The sequence below is a fragment of the Argentina anserina genome, chromosome 7 (genome assembly GCF_933775445.1).
Source record: "Argentina anserina chromosome 7, drPotAnse1.1, whole genome shotgun sequence".
NCBI lineage: Eukaryota > Viridiplantae > Streptophyta > Magnoliopsida > Rosales > Rosaceae > Argentina > Argentina anserina.
The window spans coordinates 4,826,509-4,851,976 of NC_065878.1; the positions used below are offsets into that span (position 1 = coordinate 4,826,509).

Here is a 25,468-nt window from a genome sequence, read left to right on the forward strand (position 1 = left end):
AAACATGATTTTACATTGAGCGAACATTTACCGGTGCTCTATTACATTTCAGTGTTTTCAGTTCTTGATCTACTTTTAGTTAGTTCTCATTTCGTATACCTTCAATTTCTTTATTTTATTCTTTTTTTTGTTACAGAATATGGTCAATTTAATAGCTACAGAATCTGAATTTGTCAAAAGATTTTGAAATATACTTGTCAATTTCAAATGAAAAGTATACTCAAAAGCTTGGCTTAACGGGATACGTTGATGGCTCTTTATTTTTTAATCTCTATTTTTGGTGACTGATGGTTACAAGTGACTTTCAAGAATGATAAAGTATGGATGACTGACAGTATAATGGTAATGGCTTCTTCCCACAGGAATATGTTGTTCAAGGCTTTGTGTTCATGTGTGTCATTTGGGATCTAAGCGTTATTGCTTTGATTGGCAACATGAATAGGATAAGCACCACTATTGTACACTAAAAGAGTCGGAAGATTACAATCTAGGTAGTTAGGAATGCAATGTGTCACGACCCCGAAAATTTTCAGTGTTAAACTCAAAAATCGAAGCCATGAAAAACTCTAAAATAATCTCAATAAATCGAAATCATCTTATAGTCACAGCGTATCGTAACTGAGTTCATAGTACATCTTAGTCGATTTGATTATTACAAAACCAATTTATAATTCAAGCATTAAATCAAATGGAAATGTAAAATCCTCTCAATTTTCATCACAAAATAGAAATAAAGAAACTTCGAAATCTTCAGAGTAGCCCTTCAATTCTGCTAATCTACACCTGCAGACTATCCCCTACACCATCGAATAGGTGCACCGGGATTGTAAACACAAACTCATTAAGCTTTGCAGCTCATATGAGTAAAACAACAGTATAACACGCATAGTAATACAAGAGTAAAATACTGAAAACATTTAATTATAAATGCACTCATGAGTCACAGGACGGCCCATCTGGATGTTCAATAATATAAGAAAATATAAGTGCTCATGAGAAATTGGGCAACCCATCTGTTTACCCGAATACATTTATAATACGGGTACTCATGAGATCCAGGTACTCATCTGTTACCCCTCATGCAGTACGTCGTCGGACATTGGGCAACCCATATGTTACCCAACATCCCAAAAATATGGGTACTCATAAACATGTAACTCATCTGTTACCCATCATGCAGTACACTGGCAGACATATTAGAGCTCTAACTAAATCGTAACTGTCACTCGGCTAAGGTAGGTTCCGATATGCCAACACGTCTGAAGACAGGACCGCAGACAAAAAACGTTTTAACATAACTCAAGTTCCAACCACGTACAATACAATCCTCACGTTTATTGTATAAGAACCAAGCGACTTATGCTCAAATAAAATAAATATCAATGCTATAAATAAACTCATTTGGAAATAGGAATATGATAGTATATAATATAGCAACCCATATATATGTATTGATTTTACCATTTATACACATACACAAACAACTATACCATATACATATCATAGTTCAATCTTTTAAAATAAAGCGTAATTATGAATCACCACCAAGGGTATACTCGTCATAGTGAGATTTACTCACTTTATTTTCCTGAGCGTAATTTCAACAATACTGAAAACAATTCTTCACTTGTTTTGTTGATCACCTAGTTGTATAAAAAGTGGTTAGAAACGTTACGTAAAACCTCAAATGCTACTGTTTTGTTGATCACCTAGTTGTATAAAAAGTGGTTAGAATCAGTACTACTGTTTTACTGTTTAGCAAATCATGGTTTTTACGTAATTACTGTTAACGTATTACTGTTCATGTACATACTATTTACGTATCACTGTTCCAGTACGTACAGTTTAGATATTACTGTTTCAGTAATTACTAATCACCGATTTACTATTCAAAAAATTACTTTTTACAATTAATGTACGTAAATTACTTTTACATTATTACTATATACAATTACTTTTTACATTTACTGTACAGAAATCACTTTTTGCAAAAAAATTACTGTTCGGAAATTACTGTTCACGTGCCGACGCACGTGGCGGCGCGTGTGGTTCACGTGGGCTTCACGCGCCACCTCCGGCAGCCGCGCATGGCGCTCACGCGTCACTCCCAGTCGCAGCGCGTGGAGCTCACGCGCTGCCCAAATCAGCGCGCGTGGCTTGCCCACCGCTGCCCAAAACTCTTCCTTTTCTTCCCCTCCTCCCTTCCACGGCCTAATGCAGCCTCTAGCCACTCTCACTCTCCCTCATGCGCCGCCTAAGGCGGCGGTATGCACTCTCCCTCCTCCTCCTTTGATTCTCCACAAATTCTCCACAAACCTTCACAAACTTCACACAATCACACATATCATTCGATTTAAAGCAATTGCGTACCTATGTGGAGCCCTAAAACTGCCGGGAAGTTGCCGGAGGAGTTTGAGATGCCGTCGGGGTCGATTTTCGGGGAGGATGTGATGCGGCTTGATTCGAGTCCTATATCAATCGCAGAAGGCACCGGGGGTGAGGGGAGGTGGAGAGGGACAATCGCCGAGTAATTGCATTGCTGGAGACGGTGCTTGGAGCTTCCAGTCGTCGATCGAGCTTTGTTGCGGTGAGCGGCGGCGTGTTGCGTTCGAGGGTGGCAGTTGGACACCGTGCGGTGCTTTAGGGACCGGCGGTGAGAGCCACAGAGGCCTGGGTTGCGAGATCGCCAGAGGCGATTTGAGAGAGAGAGGGGGAGGGCTGCGGGGGAAGGAGAGAGAGAGAGTGAGGGGTTTTCGTTTTAGGAAACCCTAATTCCCTAAAAATTCCTTCTATACTTTTTCCAAAATCGGAAACTAACTTTCTTCGCTAATAAATTTCACATACAACATCCGATTAGAACGCGTGACGTGTCCACGAAATCGTATCGATGAGCTCTACAACTTTCATGCAGTTCTTGTAAACGAGCGACGGAGTAAAATTCGACTCCCGCATCGTGGAAACGTAACGTTTTCCCAATTAAGATTTTCCGAAGACGGTTCCGTTTTGATTTCACATCGTCGTGAAGCGAAACATGTGATTTATTAAATTTTCCAAGTTCAATAATTTCTAAGAATTCATACAATTTGAACCCGAAAAACCGGGTTATTACAATGTGGATATTATTTTCACAAATTTAGTTGTCGGGTACTTAGTCGCCAAATCTTCCAAACATTGCATCAACAATCCACATTTTGGAATTCCTTCTTTGTAGAGAATCACCACCACCAAAATGTCAGGTGGAGCTTGAGAAACCTCACACACAAAATCCGATCCTAAAATCGGAACCACTGATCCAAACCTTGCAACCTTAGTCGCTTCTCTCAATTCAGACAACCTTTTCATCCAATCAAACAAAACCACACCAAAATATTTAGCTCTCATATACAGTACAGAACATAAACAAAGCAACAATTTGACCATTCTACTGGTGTTAACTAAACTGATAGAGCTCGCCTTGATGCTCAACTCGATCAACCTCGTTTCACTATTTTTCCTACTGATTCCAGATATGGTTGCTTCTTTCCCAATCTCTTGTATAGTTAAAACTTAAATTCTGAACAGCCATGTTATTTTTGTAACTAAATTTGATTGAATTCAATAGTTTACTTTTTGAGTCTCGAATCTTATGGATTTAAGCTCAAAGTTTCAATTTCATCTAACAACTATGTGTTTCTTTAGTTTGTTCAACAAGAATTGAGATGGGGATTGAAGAAGATGAAGATGGAAATATTGTTACCTATATTCCTCAAGGAAGCAATCGCCGTCAAGATCAGGAACATCTTTGAGATCTTCAAGGTCCTGCTCAGTCTTGTCATCGATCTAAGACTTATCTTTAGGAGCGGAGGCTTCATCGTCAACGAGAGTGAATGCCGGGGGCTTAAAAGCCGGCTTCTTCAGTGGTAGATTAACGAGCTTTGCCTGAATATCATACCACTTGGTGGAGGCTCCGTCCATGTCCTTGTACACATAGTGATAGTCCCCCATTCTCTCTCTCCCTCTCTCTCTAAATAGTGACTAGAATAGCCTCAAATCAAATCCCTTCTGAATAAAATGTACAACTATTAAAGAAAAAAAGCATCAGTGCCTAATCGAAACCAACATTGGAACTCAAGTGTAAATTCCAATCCAAATTATATAAATAAATGAGGACCATCAATGAATACTTACCAAGGTAGGGGTTTCTCTGGGGAAGAACATGTAGCTGAGGGTCAGAACAAAGCTCAGTAACCCAGTAGAAGAACTGACAAAGAAACCACTCTCAATCTGGGTTCAATAGAAGTAAAAACAATTACTTCAAACCTAATAGAAACATAAAACAAAACAAACGAAATCTCTTTGTTTATTGATTAACTAGGCAATTTTCATGTTGCTAACAAAATAAGTAAATGGAACAAAACATGAAGATATAAAATTTGATAGCAAAAGTGAAACCTTTAGTATATATACATAAGAGATTAGTGGTTCATCTCTACTACTATAAAGCCAGCACCTAAATATGAACTACCAATTTTACCATTCTCTAACTTGATAGAAGCACAAAGTTTGATGTATACATGTCATATTTTTACTCTTTGTTACTTCTTATTTAGTGTGTTTCAGTTCATTTTGTTAGAATAAGTGTTTAGGCAGTGCTTAACTCGATTATGTATGATTTAATGTTGAAAACGTGCCAAGTGTTGAGAATTCTTGTTGAGATATGATTCCTTGTTCGAGTAGGAATCATCCTTTCCTATTTTCTTATTTCTAACTTACTTATTCTTATAGGAAATAAATCTTAGTTGCGCAAGGAAAGAGGAGAGACTGAAAATCAGTTTCCTAATATGACAAGGAGAGGCCATGCGACATCGATGGATTCTTATTCGGAAAAGGAGTTCAAAACCAAGTTGGAGATAGATTCGCAAGGTGTTAAGGAAGAGATTTTCATGCATATAAATCAGAATTGTCAAAGAGAAGAATATATGCACTTTAAGCCCAATCCATGCAAGAATCAGAAATCTGTTAGAATTTGTAGTCCAACTTCGACGGGCTCTCCTGGACAGCTTAGAACTAATTAGAAGACGTGCCATATATGGATAGAAAGCTCTCTGTGTCCAGTTTTCGTAGCATTTGGAATAGCATTAATATCATATTCTTAGAGGAAGCTATGTAGAATAATTATTCGGAGGTCCAGTGGGCTCGGCAGAATTATTTTAGCCATTGATTTGCTTTTGATCCATGAGCTGTGAGGGAAAGTTGGGGCCATGTTTTCTCCTATATATAAAGGCATGAATCTACATCAGAATCATCATCAATCCTTGCACTAAGTACTAGCCAAAGCTCTTCCCAAACACTAGCATTCCACCAAGAACCCTAGAATCTAATTTCACCAGCCATTCACCATCTTTTTACTCCTAAGCGCGAAGCATGATTATGAAGATCTTTAGTTACCTTGTCTTAAGTCGCGGAGGATAATTCAAAGCATAACTCCATGATTTTCTTGTGTAGATTTCAGTTTCTCTTGTTCTTGTTTTTGGATGTTTGTTGGTTAAGGTTTTGTTTGAATGTTCTAATACTCTTATGTATGATGAATAATTTTCAGAAACTTATATGATGATTTCGACTTTTTTTTCAATGATGCATGATTATGCCGTGAGTTCATCTTGTTATAGCTTAAGAATTCTCAATTATGTGCTCAATGCTATGTGTGATTCAAGGCGCGAAGTTAGTTTTGCATATAAGATTCTCTAGTGTTCTTGTTAACTTGTTGAAGTAAGTGACATGCTAAATGATAGGAGCACAAAGTGTGACGTTCTTAATGTACATATGCCTTATTCTTGTTCTTTCTTACCTCTTATTTAATGTATTTTAGAGTCATTTTGTAGATATATGTATTTAGAAAGAGCTTATGTCGAACACATGTGAATATGTGCTGAAAACGTGCTAAGTGTTAAGAATACTTATTGAGGTATGATTCCTTGTTCGATTAGAATTCATTATTTTCTATTTCTTTATATCTAACATACTTATTCTTATTAAGAAAGACAAATTCATGTTGGAGAAAGAAAGCAATCCTAGTTGCACAAAGAAAGAGGAGAGACTGAAAATCAGATTCCTAGTAGGATAAGAAGAGGCCGTGCGACTTAATGGATTCCCATTCGGAGTTGGAGTTCAAATCCTAGTTGGAGATAGATTCCCAAGGTGTTAAGGAAGAGATTTTCGTGTATATAAATCTGAATTATCAAAGAGAAGAAGATATGCACTTTAAGCAATCCATGCAAGAATCAGAAATCTGTCAGGATTCGTAATCCAACTTCGACGGGCTCTCCTGGACAGCTTAGAACTAATTAGGAGACGTGCCATATATGGATAGAAAGCTCTCTGTGTCTAGTTTTCGTAGCATTTGGAATAGCATTAATATCATATTCTTAGAGGAAGTTATGTAGAATAATTGTTCGGAGGTCCAGTGGGCTATGAGGGAAAGTTGGGGCCTTGTTTCTCCTATATATAGAGGCATGAATATACATCAGAAATCATCATCAGTCCTTGCACCAAGGAAAGCCAAAGCTCTGCCCACAAACACATCCTTGTTACTACAAAGCTATTCAAGCCGTAATCACCACCTTGTTCATGTATATTCAGTCCTAAGCCCTAAGTTTAGGATTTCTATCCAATTAGAAGTTGTTCCCTTCGTCTTGAAGCCCCTAAGGAAGATTCATAAAGTGTAACTCGTTTATTCTCTTTACAATGTTTGCGATTTGTTTGGTTCTTGTTGTAATGATTTTATGTTTCTACTTAGTTCTTAGATTGTTATGTAATGAATAATTTATCAAATTATATGAAGTAGTTGTGATTTATTCTTCAATGATTTTCTATGTATGCCGTGAGTTAATGATGCCATAATTCATGTGGTTAAACTATATGTGATTTAAGATTATAGGTTTCTCTAGTGTTCTTGTTAACTTGTTAAAGTAACTGTGTCACAGCCCCGAAATTTCGAATTATAAAAATTCGAATTCGAAGCCATGAAAACTCTAAAACAATCTCAAATATATTGAAATAATCTTATAATAACAGTGTATTGAAACTGAGTCCACAGCATGACTCAGTCGACTGGAAAAATACATAACCAATGGAAATGTAAAATTCCCTCAATCCTCACCACAAACAGAAGAAAAAAATAAGAAAAAGCACTCACGTTCTGCTAATCCATACCTGCATAACTATCACCTACATCATCGAATATGTGCACCGGGATTGTAAACACAAACCCGGTAAACTTTGCAGCTCGTATCAGTAAACCAATAGTATAACACACATTTCATACTAAAGAAAATACCAATGACATTTAAAAATAAATGTACTCGTACAACAGTGGACGACCCATCTGGTTGTCTAATAACATCTGAAAATATAAGTACTCATCACACATTAGACAACCCATCTGTTTACCCAATTACATTTAAAATACGGGTAGTCATGAGACCCAGGTACCCATCTGTTACCCCTCATGCAGTACGCCGACCGATTATGGGCAACCCATATGTTACCCAATATCACACAAAAATATGGGTACTCATGAGACCCAGGCAACCCATCTGTTACCCCTCATGCAGTACACCGGCAGACAGACTATAGCTCTAACCGAATCGTAAACGACACCCGGCCAAGGCTCGGTTTTGACCACTACCAACACGTCTGATGACAGAAAATGTTTTAACACGACTCAATGTTAAAACTACGTACAATAACAATCCACACATGTTATTGTACTACAACCAAGCGACTCTTGCACAACAATATGAATATAGTCACATCATTATAATCTCACATTTGAAATAAAACTGAAACATTATATAATATAGAAACTCATATATATGTATCGTATTTACCATTTTCATACACATACATTGCCCACTATATTATATAAATGTCACAGTTCACTATTTTTAATAATTCAAAAATATAAGTCACCGCCAAGGGTAGACTTGTCATAGTGAGATCTACTCACATTCACCATAGTTCATAATCACTAAAATATTTTTTAAATTATTTATTAAAATAGCGTTTCACTTAAATATGAACCGTAGACGATCAAGTTCACGTAATTTAAACCAAAACATATTTTTAAAATAATTTTTATAACTAGTGATGCAACGACTATGGTAACAACTCAAACTAAATTCAATAATCATAACACTATTTCGATTATGATGATCATTGTGAGGTTTACTCACCTTATTTCCTGTGTGCAACTTCCATGACACCGAAAACGATTCCCTCACTCGTTTCGTCGATCACCTAATAGCATGATAAAATGCTTAGAAAATGATGTGGCCTGAACGGCGCAGCGTAGCCTAAGCTGCGGGGGAGGAATAGGATGGGAGTCAAAAGACTGGGCGTAATGGAAGAACCTCCTTCGTACCCGATGCGCTTCATTTTTTTTCCGTTGTATTTTTCAAGCTTTCATCTGTAATAGGCCGTGTGTCATACTGTTTCATTTAATGAACTAGTCCTTGGGCCTTCGAAGTTATTTTTATTTCTTGTGTTATTGTCGTTGCGAACGTTGTGTGATTGTTGTTTTAAACTTTTGGCTACATGCTCAATACTATCTTTGTTGCGCGTACAATGAAATAGTATGTCGAAGGAATTTAATTGTCATGGTACGCTAGTGTACTAGCGTAGTAAGGATCAATAGTTTGAAAAATTCCTCATTTCATTGATAGCCTGGCCGTAGCCGAATATACAAAGATAGCTTTGGCAGTGTGTCGTAAGTACTTAAAACAGTCCAAGTACCTATGTGCTACGCTACACGCGGACCTTTACTTGTAGTAGTACTTAAGTTGTTCCATGTTCCAAGGGTTGGCCAGTCTTTCTCCGTACTTGTCTTCCGGGCAGTACGTGTTGGTGCAACGATATCGACGACTTTATATGGTCCGTCCCATCTCTGGCGCAATTCGGTGACCTTTCTTTGGACCATCTTTAGGACCCAATCACCGAGCTGAAGTGTTATGTTCTTTACTCTAGAGTTGTAGAAGCGTGCCACACGCTAGTTGTTTAGGATATTGTGATGGTGTGCTGCAATGCGCTTCTCATCCAAGAGGTCTTTATCTAGTTGCATATTTTCCGAATTGGTCTCAAGGTCAAACAGCGAAACCCGTTGTGTTGGCTGGATTATTTCGATGGGATTCTCCTTCTGTGTCGTACATTAGACAGAAAGGTGTCTCACCCGTGGCCTCTGTTGGCGTGGTGCGGATTGCTAATAGTACTTCGTCAAACTTCTCGGGCCAAAGCCCCTTTGCATCATCCAATTTCTTCCTAAGGATGCCCTTGATTAGTTTGTTGGCGGTCTCCACTTGCCCATTAGTCTTAGGGTGCGTGACAAAGGAAAACTTGAGCGTAGTCCCCCTTACTTTGCACCACGTGATGAGGTGGTCGTTATTGAACTGTGTGCCATTGTCGGTGATGATAGATTCCGGCGTGCCGTGACAGTAGAAGATATTGCGCTGTAGAAAATGTTGGACCTTCTCAGTTGTTATTGCGGCTAAGGGTGCGGCTTCAATCCATTTGGAGTGATAGTCAATGCACACGATAACCCATTAAATTGGCATTTCCCGACGGGAAGTGAGCCAATCAAATCCATGCCCCAGTGGCAGTTAATCCATGGGCTGACTATGTATGATAGTGGTTCTAAGGGTTGCCGTGGTATAGGCCCATATATTTGACATTTATGGCAAGATCTGGCTAGCTCTTGTGTGTCGGCAGCAAGTGTGGGCCAGTAATAGCCTGTCCGCAGTGTTTTTTCAGCTAGTGCGCGACTGCCATAATGGTTATCGCAGTCGCCACTGTGAATTTCTTGCAAGATTTGTTTGCCTTCTTCAGTCGTATCGCATCTTAAACTGGTGTTCATGAGGCCCTGGCGATAGAGTGTGCCGTTTTGCAAGTGGTATCTCACCGCACGTCTCTTTAGCTGTCTTGCGGCATCCTTGTCTTTGGGTAGCTTGCCATTCTGCTTAAATGCTATGATCTCGTCCATCCATGAGCCTTGGTGTCGTTCTATCTGGCATATCTCCTGTAAAGTCTGGGAGATAGAAGGATGGTGGAGCACTTCGACCCTGGTATCCTTGTGACACTAATGTGGCTGCGCCGTGGCAAGCCTAGCTAAGGAGTCTGCCCTTGCGTTACTAGCCCTCGGGATCTGGGTGATGGGATAGGATTCGAATTGTTTTAATAACGCCGTGACGTATGCCAGGTAGGCTGCTAATTGCTCATCTTTCACGGTGAAAAACACGGTTACTTGATTGACTACCAGCTGAGAGTCGTTGAATATATTGATACTAGTTGCGCCAGTGCTGAGGGCCAACTGTAGTCCTGCAATCAATGCTTTATATTCCGTTACATTATTGGAGGCAGCGAAATTGAATTTGAGAGCGTACTCCAGCTCTAATCCCCCAGTCCGCTCAGGATGATGCATGCGCCACTAGACTTTGTGCAACTAGAACCATCCACGTGTAAGTTCCATGGAAAAATTGTGGGGCGGGTTATGACATCGCGTGGTGCTGTCTCCGTTGTATCTCGGAGAATCATTTCTACAATAAAATCAGCTACAGCTTGGCCCTCTACAGGAGTCGCCCCGAGTGTTCTGGATTCTGCAGTACTTGCTTAAGGGGATGGTTTGTAAGTACGTGGATACTGTGAGCTTGGAAATAATGGCAGAGTCGTCTAGCTGTCTCGATAAGCGCAAGGGCTAACTCTTCTAGTGTCGGGTACCTCGTCTCTGGTCCGTTCATGGCCCAGCCTGCATAGAAGACTGGCAACTCTTTAGTTCCGTCTCGTCGAACTAATGCACTGCTAACCGCGGTTGTGGATACTGCGAGGTAAAGGTACAGTGGTTCTCCTGGCTGCGGGGTTGACCATAATGGCACCGCGGCCATGTAGTCTTTTAGCCCCTGAAAGGCTTCTTGGCAGTCAAGTATCCACTCAACTAGTTTTCTCTTGGAACTCCTTAATAGCTTGAAGAATGGTTCACATTTGTCAGTCAGCCTTGAGATGAATCGTGATAATGCCACGAGTCTGCCTTGAAGGGCCTCCACATCCTTTTTAAGTACTGGCTGCGCCATATCCAGAAAGGCCTGTACTTTTTCTGGGTTTGCTTCTATGCCGCGTTGACTAACAATGTAGCTCAGGAACTTTCTTGTCATTATGCCGAAAAAACACTTTTCTGGGTTCAACCGCATCTTGTAATTTTTAAGCCCGTTGAAGATGGTTCGGATGTTGGCTACGTGGTCCTCGGCTTTGACGCCCTTCAATCTCATGACCGATGTGCTTATCGAATATTTGTGTGGCGCGACGCACATACGTAGCCCCTGCGTTCTTTAACCCGAAGGGCATGACATTGTAACAATAAAGGCCCCTGTCAGTAACAAAGGTTGTAGCTTCTTGATCGGCAGGGTTCATGCGTATTTGGTTGTACCCAGAGTAGGCGTCCATCATGCTTAGCAACTCATGTCCTGCTGTTGCGTCGATTAATTGGTCGATTCTGGGTAAAAGGAAGCTATCTTTAGGGCATGCCTTATTCACGTTCTTGTAATCCACACACATCCGCCATTTTCCATTGCCTTTACGGACCATGACACAGTTTGAAATCCACTATGGGTACTGGACCTCCCTAATGAACTTCAAGCCCTTCAATTTGTCTACCATCCTGGCGTATTGCCATGTTTTTTTCGTCGTCGAAGCTACAACGCTTTTGTTTAACTAGATATGCTGAAGCTTTGATGTGTAGCTCGTGCATGATCATGTCCGGCGAGATGCCAGGCATATCCTCGTATGACCATGCAAATACTTCCATGCTTTCTCCCAAGAAGTTTGTCAGGTCCCTCTCCACTATGGGGCTAAGAGTAGCGCCGATCTTGATCTTTCGCTCCGGGTAGTGTGGGAAGGGTGTGATGCTTTTCAAGGAAGATTCGAGATTCGTCAGAGTCTTGGCTTCGTAAGGCGTAGTCTGTTTCTTGCCCTTACTTTTTGTTACTTCGCCATCTCGCGCGTCGATGACCTTGTCAGTTAAGTTTGTTACAGCATGTACCGCCACGATTTCATGCCGGTTGCGCGTGCTTGGCATTCTTTCGCCACGGACTATGATCCCTGGACCTGCCCTATTTCGTTTAGGGTTGGAAATTTGATGAGCATCTTGTACCTAGGAATGAAGGTTCGCATTTGGTTGAGAGTAGGCCGACCGATCATCCCGTTGTAAGAACTGTAGGCGTCAACTACGATGAACTCAGCTTTGACGCAGACTGTGCATGGTCAACGTAGAAGCCTAGAGGTTAGGTTAAGTCACCGAAGAAGCTGATCAGCGGTTCGTGGTCATGTATTAACTTCTTACCACTACGCTCCATCTTCTCGTAGCATCCCTTAAATAGGACATTAACTGCGGATCCCGTATCGATCATCATTTTACCTACGTCCCACTGTCCACCCAAGACCACATCTATGAGGAATGCGTCGTTGTTGGGTAGAGAGATGTTGATTCCCTCTTCTTCAGTGAAGGTGACCTGCTTCCAACCTTTCTTCTGCCTTTTGGTGTTTCCCCCAGTGATGGCACACACTTGTCTTGGGTGGTTACTGCGGGCGAAGCGCTTTTTTGCATGGTTGGGCATGCTTGTGAATGGGGCCCCGCCCTCAATTACGTTGATGCGGCGTAGGTTCTCTACTGCGGTCACCACGTTCTGCTGTGCTCTTGGATGCGCTGCCCGAACCCCTGTACCGTCGTTGGCTTTCAGTGTTTGGACGGTTCTGCAATCATTTGTGTTGTTGCTTCCATTTTTCATGAAACCTGCACCATTTACCAGTTTCTGCTTCGGTTGGAGGGCGTTGGGGCCTCGCTGGCTTTCTCAATGTCCCTTGATGTGTGTGGAAGAAGTCTTCTACGGTTTCTTATCTTGGTGGTGTGTGGTCACCACGACGACCCATCGCGTTGACTTGGCGAGGGTCTCTATTATTGCGACGCTCATCGCCGAGTCTCCTGTTCTTATCTCAGCCTCTGTGCCGATCACGGTTACGCCCGTCATGGCGGTTTGATTGGTACCACTCTCTTTTCCTTCCTTTGTTGCGGTCTTCTGTACCAGGGAAAAACTCACGTTGTAGGGGGATCGTACTTGTAGATATAGATGACTGCGCGTATTGCTTTTGCCTGATGCTACCGGAGTTCGCTTTTTCCCGTATGTGACATATTCCGCCTGAGCATACTGCACCGCCTCTGTCATAATTTCATCGTAGGTAGCGTCGCGCATTCTAGGGTCCACGTTGATATGGAATAGGAAATTCTCATACCGTAGTCCTTCCTTGAATGCAGCTAAGGCAAGTGTTTTGTTGAGGTTCCGGCATTTGGATGCGGCCGTCTGCCATCGCATGACAAAGGTGCCCAGCGTCTCCTGGCTTTCTTACTTTACCTGGAACAGACCGTCCGTCGTGTGTGCTGCGCCGGCAATAAGGATGAAACGGTTGAGGAACGCCGTAGTCAACTGTGCAAAAGAATCCATGGAATTTGCCGGCTGCTTAAAGAAACAGTTCATGACGTCCCCGTCTAATGTTTCCCTGAACATGTGGCAGAGTGTGGCGTCATCAAATTCTCTACTGGCGATGACTTTTTTGAAGTTATCTATGTGCCATAATGGGTCGCCCTCACCCGTATATGGCGTAATCTTCGGACTCTTGGATTGTGAGGGGTGTACAATATTCATTAATCGCATATTGAATGGACCCAGCCTGGTCACAAATACTGGCTGGCACCGCGGATTCGCGTCCCGCTGCTCTATGGCGGTTAACCGCTGTAATATCAAAGCCAGCGTGGGATCCATACTGTAGCCAGTGGTATGGGGTCGTGAATGAAAGGTGACGCTCATGCTTCCCTCTTCACGGTTGCGAATACGCTTGGGAGATGGTGGTCGCTTCATAGCGAGTTCGGAGGGGGTCAAGTTTACACTCAGATTAACTTGTTCCCGCCCTTTTGTTTGCGCGCTGCCTTCGCGCTGTGATTCTTCATGCTGAAGACTGCATTTGGTCTTTTCCAACTTTGCTCGCATTGTGTCGATTTCGGCCTGCAAAGCCGCAGCATTCTCGCGTTCGAGTTCTTCGCGCTACTGGCACTCGGCGAGGTCTTTGGCCATGCTTTCCATCCTTGCGGCGATCACGGGATCGGAAGTTGCGCTAGTGCTGGCGACCGTCCCGGGTGTAGGGGTGAGAATTATAGGGTCTTTTGTGGAGGGTAGGGGATGGTTGAGGCTGAGGTCCGTTATGTCTTCCACATGACCGTCGGCCGGAATAGGGGGTAGAGAGTTGGGAGTGCTCATTTCGAAGTGTAGTTGCTTCGCTAAATGCTACATGTGTTTTACGGGAACTTTTTGTTGCGTATTCCCACAAACGGCGCCAATGTTAATGTTGTGTATTACGCTATGGCACTATGCTTCACTATTCGTTCACAAGATATGCCGTGCTTCTTGTTCCGTTTCTGTCACAAGTAGCACGAATTATCAAAGTGGAGACCACGGCGGCGTGTTCTTCAACTCTCTAATGCTCAAGTCCGGTCAATAGTAATTTATACAGAGTAACAATGGATGGTTTTGTTTGCTTACCTTATGATGTCAAAAGTTTGACATTTTATAGCTGAGTTGAGGTAGATAATTCCCTCATCTTCCGATGTGGGATTGAGTCCAGTTGAGGTGGTTCTCTATAGCTTTCTTTGGGATGCGCGTGAGGGCGCGTCCGTAGTTGGTTTGGGCCGCGGGGTGGCTCGTTACACAACTAGTACGGCTGGCTTCATGCTGGTACTGCGAGACTGGGCTATTTATTAGCCTTAGTGTGTTGATAGTTGCGCTGATTATGGCGGGCATAAGCCTATGTCAACAGTAACCATGACTAATGATTCTCGAGTTGTTTCAGAGTTCCTTTGTTCTAACTTCTTTTTTAAGTTTCGAACGAAACGAGTTATGATCATTGATGGAGGTTCTCACTTTTGCAACCGTACCATTGAGGCTTTGCTACAAAATTATGGTATCAAGCATAAGGTTTCAAGCCCTTATCACCCCCAAAGTAGTGGACAAGCAAAAGTGTCTAACCGTGAAATCAAAAGGATATTGGAGAAATCGATTGGGCCAAATTGGAAGAATTGGTTCCAGAGGTTAGATGATATTTTATGGGCTTATAGAACTGCATTTAAAACTCCTATTGGTATGTCTCCCTTCAGGTTGGTCTATGGCAAGGCGTGCCATCTTCCCGTGGAGCTTGAACACCGAGCTTGGTGGTTTGTGAAGAACTTTAATATGGACATTGATGAGGCCGGATTGCATAGGAAACTCCAATTGCACGACCTTGAAGATATTCGAAATAAGGCCTATCATTCAGCTATGATTTATAAGGAGAAGACAAAAGCGTTCCAAGATGGCATGATTCGTCGGAAAGACATTGTTGTTGGGCCAAAGGTTTTATTGTTTCATTCTTGACTTAAATTATTTCCAGGCAAGTTACGTTCTAGATGGTTAGGACATTTCCCTATCACTAACATTTTTCCTTCTGGAGCTATATAGATCAAAAGTGACGTGAAAGGGACCAAGTTCACGATCAATGAACATCGCTTGAAGCCGTACTCTGAGAATTTTGTGGAACATGTCGTTGAGGAGACTTCTCTCCACGACCCTACAACAAGATGATGAGAAGATGAAAAAGTCTAGACTAAGTGACTAAAATTAAGCGCTTTATAGGAGGCAACCCATCCGAAATGAAATTTTGGAGGAGCTGTCAACGAGTGTTTGCATTTACTTTTCCCTCCGTCTCTTTATGTTGATTTGAATTCTGTTATAGTTTCTATTGTTTGATTTTTCGTAAATCTTTTGCCATGCTACTTGTTTTGTTTGTTTTTCTTTGTTACATTGAGGGCAATGTAATTTTGAAGTGTGAGGTGGGATTTGCATCTTTGTTTTTGTTTTGTTGAGTCATAAAAACTATAGAAAAAGATTGTTTTGTTTTAAGTCTTAGGCCTTTAACTGTCTAGGATGAACTTATTCTATGGCTGATAAATTATCAGAAGATTGAAATGGTGTTTAATTGTTATTCGATGATTAATTAATGTTGTTAGAAATTGTACGAACTTGTAGTAGATGAGGAATTGAAACATTGGTAAATAATGAACATGTGATAAGAAGTTTGATTCATACAACCCTAGGTGAGTTTTTGAGCTATATATGTGTTTTCATTCTGAGTGTCTAATCTATTTTTTCTTGGCTATGTTTCTTTGTAACCTCATTATCTTTCTACTTTATCAATTTGCATGTCATACCTCTTTATTTGACTCTATAATTTACTAGAACTTACTCTTGTTGATTATTGAAACTTTATATCATAATATTCTCTGATTCTGAAAAGGATTGTTGGATCTTTTTAGAATTTCCACCACTTTATGCCAAAAAGTCATGATCCCTATATGTGTCCTGCTTGGGACACATTAGCCTTAACCCCTTTGAGCCTACATTAAGCATTTTCTTGCAGCACCAACATGTTAATATCCTTACTTAGTATAGTTTATCTCTACCCTTGTCCTTGAGGCTTGGCAGAGCCGATTCTTGGTGTTAATATAAAGTGATCATTCAATTCAAGTGTGGGGTATATTATGTATGTATGTCGTGCAAAAGAAAAACAAAAGAAGAAAAAGATAAGTTACGGATTGAAAAGAAAAGAAATGAAAGAAAGAAAAAAATTGTATGAGAAGGAAAAAAATGATAATGATCTCGGCATAGTAGTGATTTGATGTGGATTTGGAGTTGTGTTATACTTGTTAAAGGCTCAATAATGTTATACTTTATTCTTTGTTCACATTCACATTGTATAGAATGACGAATTGGTCCAACATGATGATATTTGGCCTTTGTTTTATAGTGTTTGGCGACATAAGGTGGATTGTTCTTGCTCTGCTAAGTCTTTAGGATGACCTTATGATTCCTTTATCTAAAAAGTATACCCTTGCCGAGCCTAATGTCACATCTTGCCAAACTAAGACATTTTTACCTTGAGCATTTTTGAAGCAAGCATGGCTCAAAGAAAGTTGTGGAGAACACTTGAGCATTCTAGGCGCATCCGGAAAATGACGGAACCCTTTAGAACTCTTTAGAAGTTCATAGAAGTTTCTAGAAGGTGTTGGTAGTCTCCGAAAGAATATGAAAGCCTTGAGACATCTCCGGATTTCTCTAGAATCATGGTGAGGTTAACGGACCAAGACCACTCAGGAAGTCTCTAGAATACTCAATGTATTAATGATTAATGAAATATTTTTTATTTTTTATTAATGAAATATTTAATGCATTAATGAAGACTATTAGTGAAATATTCTCAAATAATTAATGAAATATTTTTTATTTTTTATTAATATCTATTAAATTTTGATATGATTGGTCATCAAAATATTTAATGCATTAATGAAGACTATTAGTCTTAATTGTCCTTCTCACTACATTAACCTCCACACCACGGAAACCACCACCACCGCTACCACAATCAAATACAACGAGCTAATGACCTATTACCTTTGTCTCCCTCCGTCCCCAACAATAACCTAGATCTCAAATCAAGCAACACCTTTGATCTAAACTAAGACCTGACCCCCAGTCAAATTTAAAGCCACCAACAGCCTACCCAAAATACCACCGCCCCTTTACAACCCAAATCTAGCGAAATCTCCTATATGAAGATGGACGAATCAAATCAAATCGGAAGCTCCAAGATTTTAGATCTCGAACTTCTCCAATAAATGCAACAACATCAGCGACAAGGAATGGTGATGGAAGTTTGTTGACTGGCAAAAGCTTCTCCTCATAGAATTTAGATCGGTACGGCTATTGGGGAAGAGCATGGGAAGGGAGAAGAGCATGAGAAGGGAGAAGAAGGAAGAGATGAGATTTGAAATTAGCATGGGAAGGGAGAAGAGAGTGGGAAAGAAAGAGGAAGGAAGAGATAAGATATGAAATTATGAATCAAAAGAATTGAATCGATGTAGATAAAGTGAAAGAACTGAATTAGGGTGTTTTGGTGGCATTGATGAATATGAACCGTTAGATCTTCCCAAATCTGACGGTGTTCGTAGTCGATCTATGCCATTTTTATTAATTGGACAGGTGTTTCACCCATTTATTTATTATTCTTTAATGAAATAAATCATATATAATATTACTTATTATTTATGAATGTAACACTTTAATGGAATTTGAATGAAATATATTCAAGGTTTCTTTACCATATATTATATATGTATTCCTATATATATAATAATATATATGTCCATATTTAAGATTTGGGTTGTATGCTATGGAAATAACATAAGACTGCTAAATTGGTGCTTAGTTTATGGCGTACCTTAATGGAATGTTAAATTTCCATCTTAATTGTCCTTCAATGAATGTTTAAGATTTCTTTTGTTAATACATATATTGCATCTGTATACTAGGATTCTATTTAAATTGCTAAATCAAAGTAACATAACTATTTCCTAAATTAGTCGTAATCATTTATGAAATGAAATTGACTTTCTTTAATAATTCTTGAATTTTAAAGTTTGATATAATCTATATTTTATTATAAATATGCCATATTATATATGAACTTTAATGGAAAAAAATAATATATAATGGCATACAATAAGTTATGAATCGAACTAATACAATGTTTTCTTATCAATTGATAAGTATCTAATATTTTTAAAATGAACACTCAACTTTAACCCATCCAACGTTATAGAAACTAGAGCCTCTATCAAAGACAAAACTTAGGTGGCATAACGAGTTATTGTCATCTAAATTTCACTAAGATAACGAGTTGTTTAACTTAGGTGGCAAAACTTGTTTGAAACATGTTAAGGAATAATTTGAACTTGTTTAAAACATGTTGAGCTTAACATCACCAATTGTTTTGCCATGTCTTACTTGTTATGCAAAATCTACATGTCAGTGCCCAGTGAGCCTCCTAGATCGACGCCTCTAGGGCTGGGCATAAAAAACTGAAATCCCGATCATGTCCCAAAATTTGTAGGGATGAGAGGCAACTGAAGTCTAAAAACGTCCATCCCATCTCAATCCCATCACATTTCATTACAATGGAACAAATAATTTATGTCCCTCTTAGTCTCGTCCCATCCCGCTATTAAATAATTTTTAATCTTGACTGTCGAATATCTCATCATCACCGTTGATTTACAATTCTTACAATTCTCAGTGTTGATGTTTAGAGTTGAAAACCGAAATTGTCTATATTTTTGTGTAACTGATGTTAGACTTTGGACAATTTTTGACTGTGTAATGATTAGGCTTCATCCAAAGCTTTGGGATAACCTTTATTTGATGTTTGTTTTGTGACTATTAAGTTTTGATCAACTGTTTTAAGAGTTTTTTTTTAATTTCTTCAGTTTACAAAGTTAATGTTGTTAATTCATAGTTGAATACTTGAATGATCATTGTTTGTGAGATTGAGAAATTAGGTATATATTTTAAAGTCATGAGACGGTGGAATTAGGCTCGTCATATCCCGACTCCAACCAGGATTGATCCTGAGTGGGATGAGACTAAGAGGCAATAGAGAAAGAGGCCTAACCACAAAAGGAAAGACTTAAGATTCACTAGCTCGATAAGAACAATTAGAATACAAGGATGCAAGGACGAGCTAGAGGACTCTCTATCGTCCCCATCGTCCTAACAGCCGATCACGCAATTAGAACTACAAACCTTCATCTCGTTCCAATTCAAAAGAGTGGGATGAGCTTCGTCCCATGCCCAGCCCTAGACGCCTCTAACGCTAAAAGTAGAAAAAAAGAGCCACTGCCTCCACCAAAACCCAACGGAGCCAGTCATGGACCAATCAACCCAAATTGGCCAAGATCCATTCAAATACGAAAGCCACCATTCCTTAAAATCAATCAAGGAAACAAACACCACCAAGGCTAGAATACAGCCCCACCAAATCAAATCGACCAATCAATGGACCCGGATATGATAGCAACACAACCAAACTAATACAAGAAAACAAAAAATGGAGGCAAAGGAGAACTTCGACCTCAAAAACCCGAACTCCCATGCAGTCTTGGAAGGACGAGAATCAATGACAAAGTAAGAAGAGAACTTTTGATCTGCCATAGCAAATTGATTTTGAATGTTTAGATGAACTTTTAAACGAGAGAGAGAGAGAGAGAGAGAGAGAGAGAGAGAGAGAGAGAGAGAGAGAGAGAGAGAGAGAGAGAGAGAGAGAGAGAGAGAGAGAGTTTTTACTACTGAAAAAAAAATCCATTCTAGAACAAATGAAATTGTGAGTTTCATATATTATTGCTCTTTTGTATATGTGATTATAAATTTACTTATTTAACTACTATATTTTGATAACACAACTTACTTCGGCTCCCAAGTCTCAAGAAAACGCTTAGTGTTTGAAAATAATTTGTAGTTGAGCAGTGAAATTGGAAGCCTTTAGTAATGATGTTGGACAAGAAATTGTGGTCGGACAAATTTAGTAATCTTCCGAATGATTCCGAGCGAGAGTCTTATACTTATCCACTATATCTTCATCCTAATGAGACTGTCCAAGAATAATGCTATAAACACAACACCCAAAGGTAATATCTTACAATTCTGATTAGACTTTCTTTTGTTGGGAGAAGAGGAGCTCTATCAGTCATGGAGTTTTTTTTCTTAATTATATCAAATTTAGACAAAAAATTAATTCAAGTCTCTCAATTCAGCATTGCCTACCCCCAATCCGTACAAAAATACATTGGATTTCTATTCATACCTCCTAAAACAGCACTAAGACATCTTTTTTTTTTAAGTTAGTGTTGATTTTGTCAACAGATGTAAAATTACCTATACAAATAAATATAAGAATAAAAAAACAAATATTTCAATACAATACATCTGATTTCTTAATTTTTTCTTATAATAATAATTTCAAACGAAAGAAGATCTAGCTAAACTATGATATTATCATTTTCAATCACTCACATATGCATCATAATAAAAATATTATTCTTAGTAGACGTTTATTATTATATTTTAATATTTTATTCTTCTAATTTATTGTGATCCGCCCGTTTAAATGCATTTTAATAAAAATCTTATTGTATCATGATTCTATTTAAATTTGAGAACTCGATATAATTATAATGGGTTTGAATCAATTGAATAAAATTTTAAAATAAAACAATTGAATTTTATTAATTTTATTGAACTAGGGGCAATTTGGAAAAATTAAGGAGTTCTAAATAACATTTAATTGTTTATTAAAGTAAACTGGAAGTCTAATAACTAAAAAAGTCTAAATACCGTTTTTAGATGTATGAATAAAAACTCTTAAATACATTTTTACTGGGAAAAAAAAACTTGTGATCATTAAGTCCGGCGTAACATACAATTAGTGAGTCAATACCCATACATCGCAAATTAAAGGGTAATAACCTCTCATACCTGACAGAAGGTTTCACGTATGTCCGGAATTGTAATGGTGATCCATTCACCGGTTTCAAATATGGATTTACAAGCTAAACCACTTTACTTTATTGTAGTGAGCTTAAGTCACAAGAAGCCGATACAAGAACACAAGTTTGGAAACTGGATTACATATCTTTAGTAGAGCACACTGCATTGCAACTCTGCATCTAAAAGAAATAATTCTCCGGTGTTAGCTAATGCCTCCCATAACCGAGCTTGCTGTTCATATTTGCCTCGCCGAAGCTCTCCTCTGCCTTTGCCAGGTCTTCTTTTGCAACAACATGAGCTACCTCAGCAACAGCTAGCCTCTCTCTTAACCCTTTCATTTCAGTCTCCAAAGCATCAACATCCTCTCTGAGTTTCTGTAATACTCCCTCCCTCTCCCCAAATTTCTTCATTCCCAAAGCGGATTGAACAAAAGGCTCCAGCCAACTCAAGTCAAATCTAAAGGTCTGAACCTCCTCCCACAAAACTTGAAGATGCTCGCATGGATCGTGCTCACATGAGTCCTCCATCATATCCTTAACCTTAGTAGTGTTCAAGAAATGCAGTACTCGACCCAAAGCAGTGAATGCCCATTCACTAAACATACGACTTCTTTTCTTCTGGCAGCTAATCAACGAAGGATGCCACAAACAGACTTCCTCCAGCAGTGGAACAAAAGCTTTATCTATTTTCCCTAACCCCCTGAAATTTATCAGCTCACAAACTGGGGTGGAGGGACCCTCATCGCTTTCCTCAACTATGGGAGGGCCAACTGGGCTATCAGTCTCCTGGTAAGAAAGCACTTGATCAGATCTTGAATCTATTTTCAAGCATGTCACTTGCACAGAATCAACATTTGTTTGAACAGGGTCGGAATTAACTGTATCCTCATTTGTTTGGACAGGGTCGGAATTAACTGTATCCTCATTTGTTTGGACAGGGTCGGAATCAAGTGTCTCCTGTAAAGCAAGCATCTGTTCATAACAAAGTGATGTATGTTCTGTTGAAGCTTCTGAATATTTTACAGAATCCTCATCTGAGGACTGACTTTGAAGTTCCTGCTCGAGAAAGGCAGTTTCTTGGTCTTTTAGAACCTTAATGTCAGCTTTACTGACTGCAACCTCAGCTTCAACAATACATATGTCATCAACGATATACCCTTCATTCTGGTCAAAAAGCTCACTTAGTGGCATGAATGATGTAAAGCCCCAATCACTTTTTTTCGCACTAAACTGATGCTGAGTGTCTGTAAATCAAGTAATAAAAGATCAAAAAACATCCAAAAAAATAAAAAGCACAGGCCATGGACGATTAATACAGCAACATAATAAAGGGTTTGGTATCTTGGACAACTGAAATAAGTTCAGAACAAATTTCAGTGCATATATGGATCATAAGCATAGAGCATTTGAACTTTCAATCAGTAAGTAAAACTTCTCGACAGAACAGTATTGCAAAATATTCAAACCGAAAAGATATGGGCAGCTGTACAGTGTTTGGTTCTCTAATCAAATTTACTGAGAGAAAGAGCGGAGAATATAGCCTTAATGAAAAGAAAGGCAATCAGACATTCAGTAGCAAGTAGAATATTCCTACCGCATTAAGAAATAGGAAGCTTGCAATTCAATAAATCAATAAAAAGCAAAAACATAAAAGTGAGATAGACAAACAAGATGAAGATAAGCGTAAAGTAAAGAACAAAAATACCTATTGTTATCGACTTGTCGCTGTTGAATTGATTAACAACAGTCAAGGTGAACTCGGCATATCTACTCCACCCAGAAGGTAACTTTGAAGCATCGGCAACATTTAAGTACATGGACAAGTATTGCTTCCCATTGCTCCCCTTTGGGTACACCACAATCCGCCTGATCAAAACCAGCCAGGCAAGTTTGTGAGGCTTAGTTCGGTATTGCAGTGCGAACAATCAGTAAAAAAAAAAAAAACAGAAACTCAGCTATTCATATACTAAGCTGTAGAAAAAAAAAGGGTAATGTGAACATAATAAAGAGTAATCAGGTAACTAACCAAAATCGACATAATAGTCTTATCCATAGCAAGGATGACTTACCTTGCCTCAGAAAACTCTTGCACGCAAATGTCCATGAATTCAAAAAGTTAAGATTCCATCGACGAGTCTCATGTAAATATAATAAAGAACCTCTCTTCATCTACATGATTGTAGAAAGTCAACTCTCTGATCTCGCCACTACAACATTTTTATAATGATTTCGAAATCACCATTTACCAACTATACGGTATGATATTTAGTGTATACACTAAGTCATATATTCAATTCAAGCTTGTTATCAAAATCTTTTTAACTGTTTCTAAAAAAAATTTGACTGAAAGAATTTTTGGTAATTGAATCTGGGAAAATTTACAAACGCAAAGGTTATCTTGCGCCTGTTAGCCGTAATCGATACTCCACCTCACAAATCTGCTCCCATAGAAAGGTTACAAAACAAGCTAAATATGCTAAAGTTCGATTCAAAACAGAAGACGCAAGTACCAATATCAGAAATGAAGATCACTCGAAACAATCAGAGAGAGACAAAACAGAGAAACTGAAGAAGCAAATCGATCTTGAATAAAAAGGCACGACCTTCTCATTTAATATATGTGGTTTTTGATCTACGAAAAATTTAAACAAACAAGTTTTACCTAAGGCGCTGAAATCCCAGAACCATAAAAGTAAGCAAAAATTACCCTGAAACCTCAAAACCAAACAGGGACCGAGTATAAGAAGACAAAGGCAACAAAATTTAAAGGTGTGAGAATGTCAGATGCTACACGTATGCATACCATTTGAAATCGCCGACAACGAAACCATCGGAATAATGTTTCTGGGTTTTGAGCTTGGAGAAGTTGTCGATAGTCCAGGTGTACGTCATGGAAATAAGCTCATGACCAGCCTGCTGGTTTTCCATGATCGACTCTTCTACGTACGTACCTAATCAAACCCAGTGATGTTTACTAACGTCGTATATATTATATGCAGCAGAATCTAGTTCAGGTTCAGAAGATCTGTATATGCTTACCTTTCTGGAGTTGAAGATGCTTCGGAGAGAGAGAGAGAGAGAGAGAGAGAGAGAGAGAGATGGGGTTTGAGTAACAGTGTGGTCCGTGGTGTATTATAGTTGTTGAGTTGAGAGATATTTTGTGGTTGGACAAGAGGGACGTGGAGACTTTTCTACCGACGAAGCGAGAGAGATTTCACCAGGTGCTGACACGTGGGAGGCCAAAGCGGGCATGCACTGTCAAACTCCACTCAGTCGAGGGAGAAGGTGGCTGACCGCAGGATATGGGAGAGTGTGCCTGCTAGCACACACCTCAAGACCAGAAGGAGGTGACCCATTTTTGGCTGATATATATTTTTTAGTATCTTATATATTGAAGAAATATTTAAAAAATTTGGATTTATTTATTATTAAACTACGTACAAACGAATATATAATTATTTCATATGCATATTTGGTGTATTTTGTTCTAATTAATATAATCTAGTTAGTTAAGGAATGTTATCTTATCTCGGATTCATCATGATTTTTGATGTAATACAAATATATAAGGTCATATGTCTATCAATAAATTACAGTTATTCTCCCGAATTCATTTATTGTTTCACGTTATCAAGCACGTAGCTCTAGTCCTGAAAACTCTAGGCCTAGAACCCGAAAAAAAACCTAAAACCTTAGGATTTTTTCTCTAGCCGGCCGCACCTCTACGTGCAATTGAACTACAATGCAGTTAGCAAGTCTTTCTGTGATTCTAACGCTTACAAGCTATGACATAATTGTTTAGGTCATTATGGACGTGATATGATAATTCATATATTAAAAACTGCACACGTGTAATACCCCGAAATTTAGTATTTACTATTTAATACTTTAAGGTTATATTAACTTAATCAATTTTTCTTCTAACATCCTCTTTAGAAACCAATGATGCTAAGGTCATACTTTCAAAGATAGAAAATTTCTTTTTTGTAAGTA

General features: G+C 39.2%; 3 protein-coding genes across 5 annotated transcripts; 1 reads left to right on the top strand and 2 right to left on the bottom strand.

Annotated features, from left to right (window-relative positions):
- Positions 1–407: 407 nt before the first annotated feature.
- Positions 408–3,984, bottom strand: LOC126803448 (uncharacterized). The gene is given in 3 exon segments (XM_050531256.1): positions 408–510; positions 3,113–3,344; positions 3,738–3,984. Coding segments are annotated over 3 exon segments (582 nt in total).
- A 10,904-nt stretch (positions 3,985–14,888) lies between these two features.
- On the top strand, positions 14,889–15,683 carry LOC126803449 (uncharacterized). The gene is made up of 2 exons (XM_050531257.1): positions 14,889–15,455; positions 15,561–15,683. Exons 1-2 carry the CDS (start codon positions 14,889–14,891, stop codon positions 15,681–15,683), a joined length of 690 nt encoding a protein of 229 aa, XP_050387214.1.
- A 5,845-nt stretch (positions 15,684–21,528) lies between these two features.
- On the bottom strand, positions 21,529–24,684 carry LOC126803240 (uncharacterized). 3 transcript variants are annotated; one of them, XM_050531028.1, is made up of 4 exons: positions 24,515–24,684; positions 24,279–24,426; positions 23,181–23,341; positions 21,529–22,719 (listed from the first exon to the last, which is right to left on the bottom strand). In XM_050531028.1, the coding sequence occupies exons 2-4, from the start codon at positions 24,401–24,403 to the stop codon at positions 21,683–21,685; spliced, it is 1,323 nt and encodes a 440-aa protein (XP_050386985.1). In that variant the 5' UTR covers positions 24,404–24,426; positions 24,515–24,684; the 3' UTR covers positions 21,529–21,682. The 3 variants fall into 3 exon arrangements, with proteins under 3 accessions (XP_050386985.1, XP_050386987.1, XP_050386986.1); XM_050531030.1 differs by lacking the exon at positions 24,515–24,684 and adding an exon at positions 24,138–24,183; XM_050531029.1 differs by lacking the exon at positions 24,515–24,684 and having other exon boundaries at positions 24,279–24,443.
- Between the last annotated feature and the right edge of the window lie 784 nt (positions 24,685–25,468).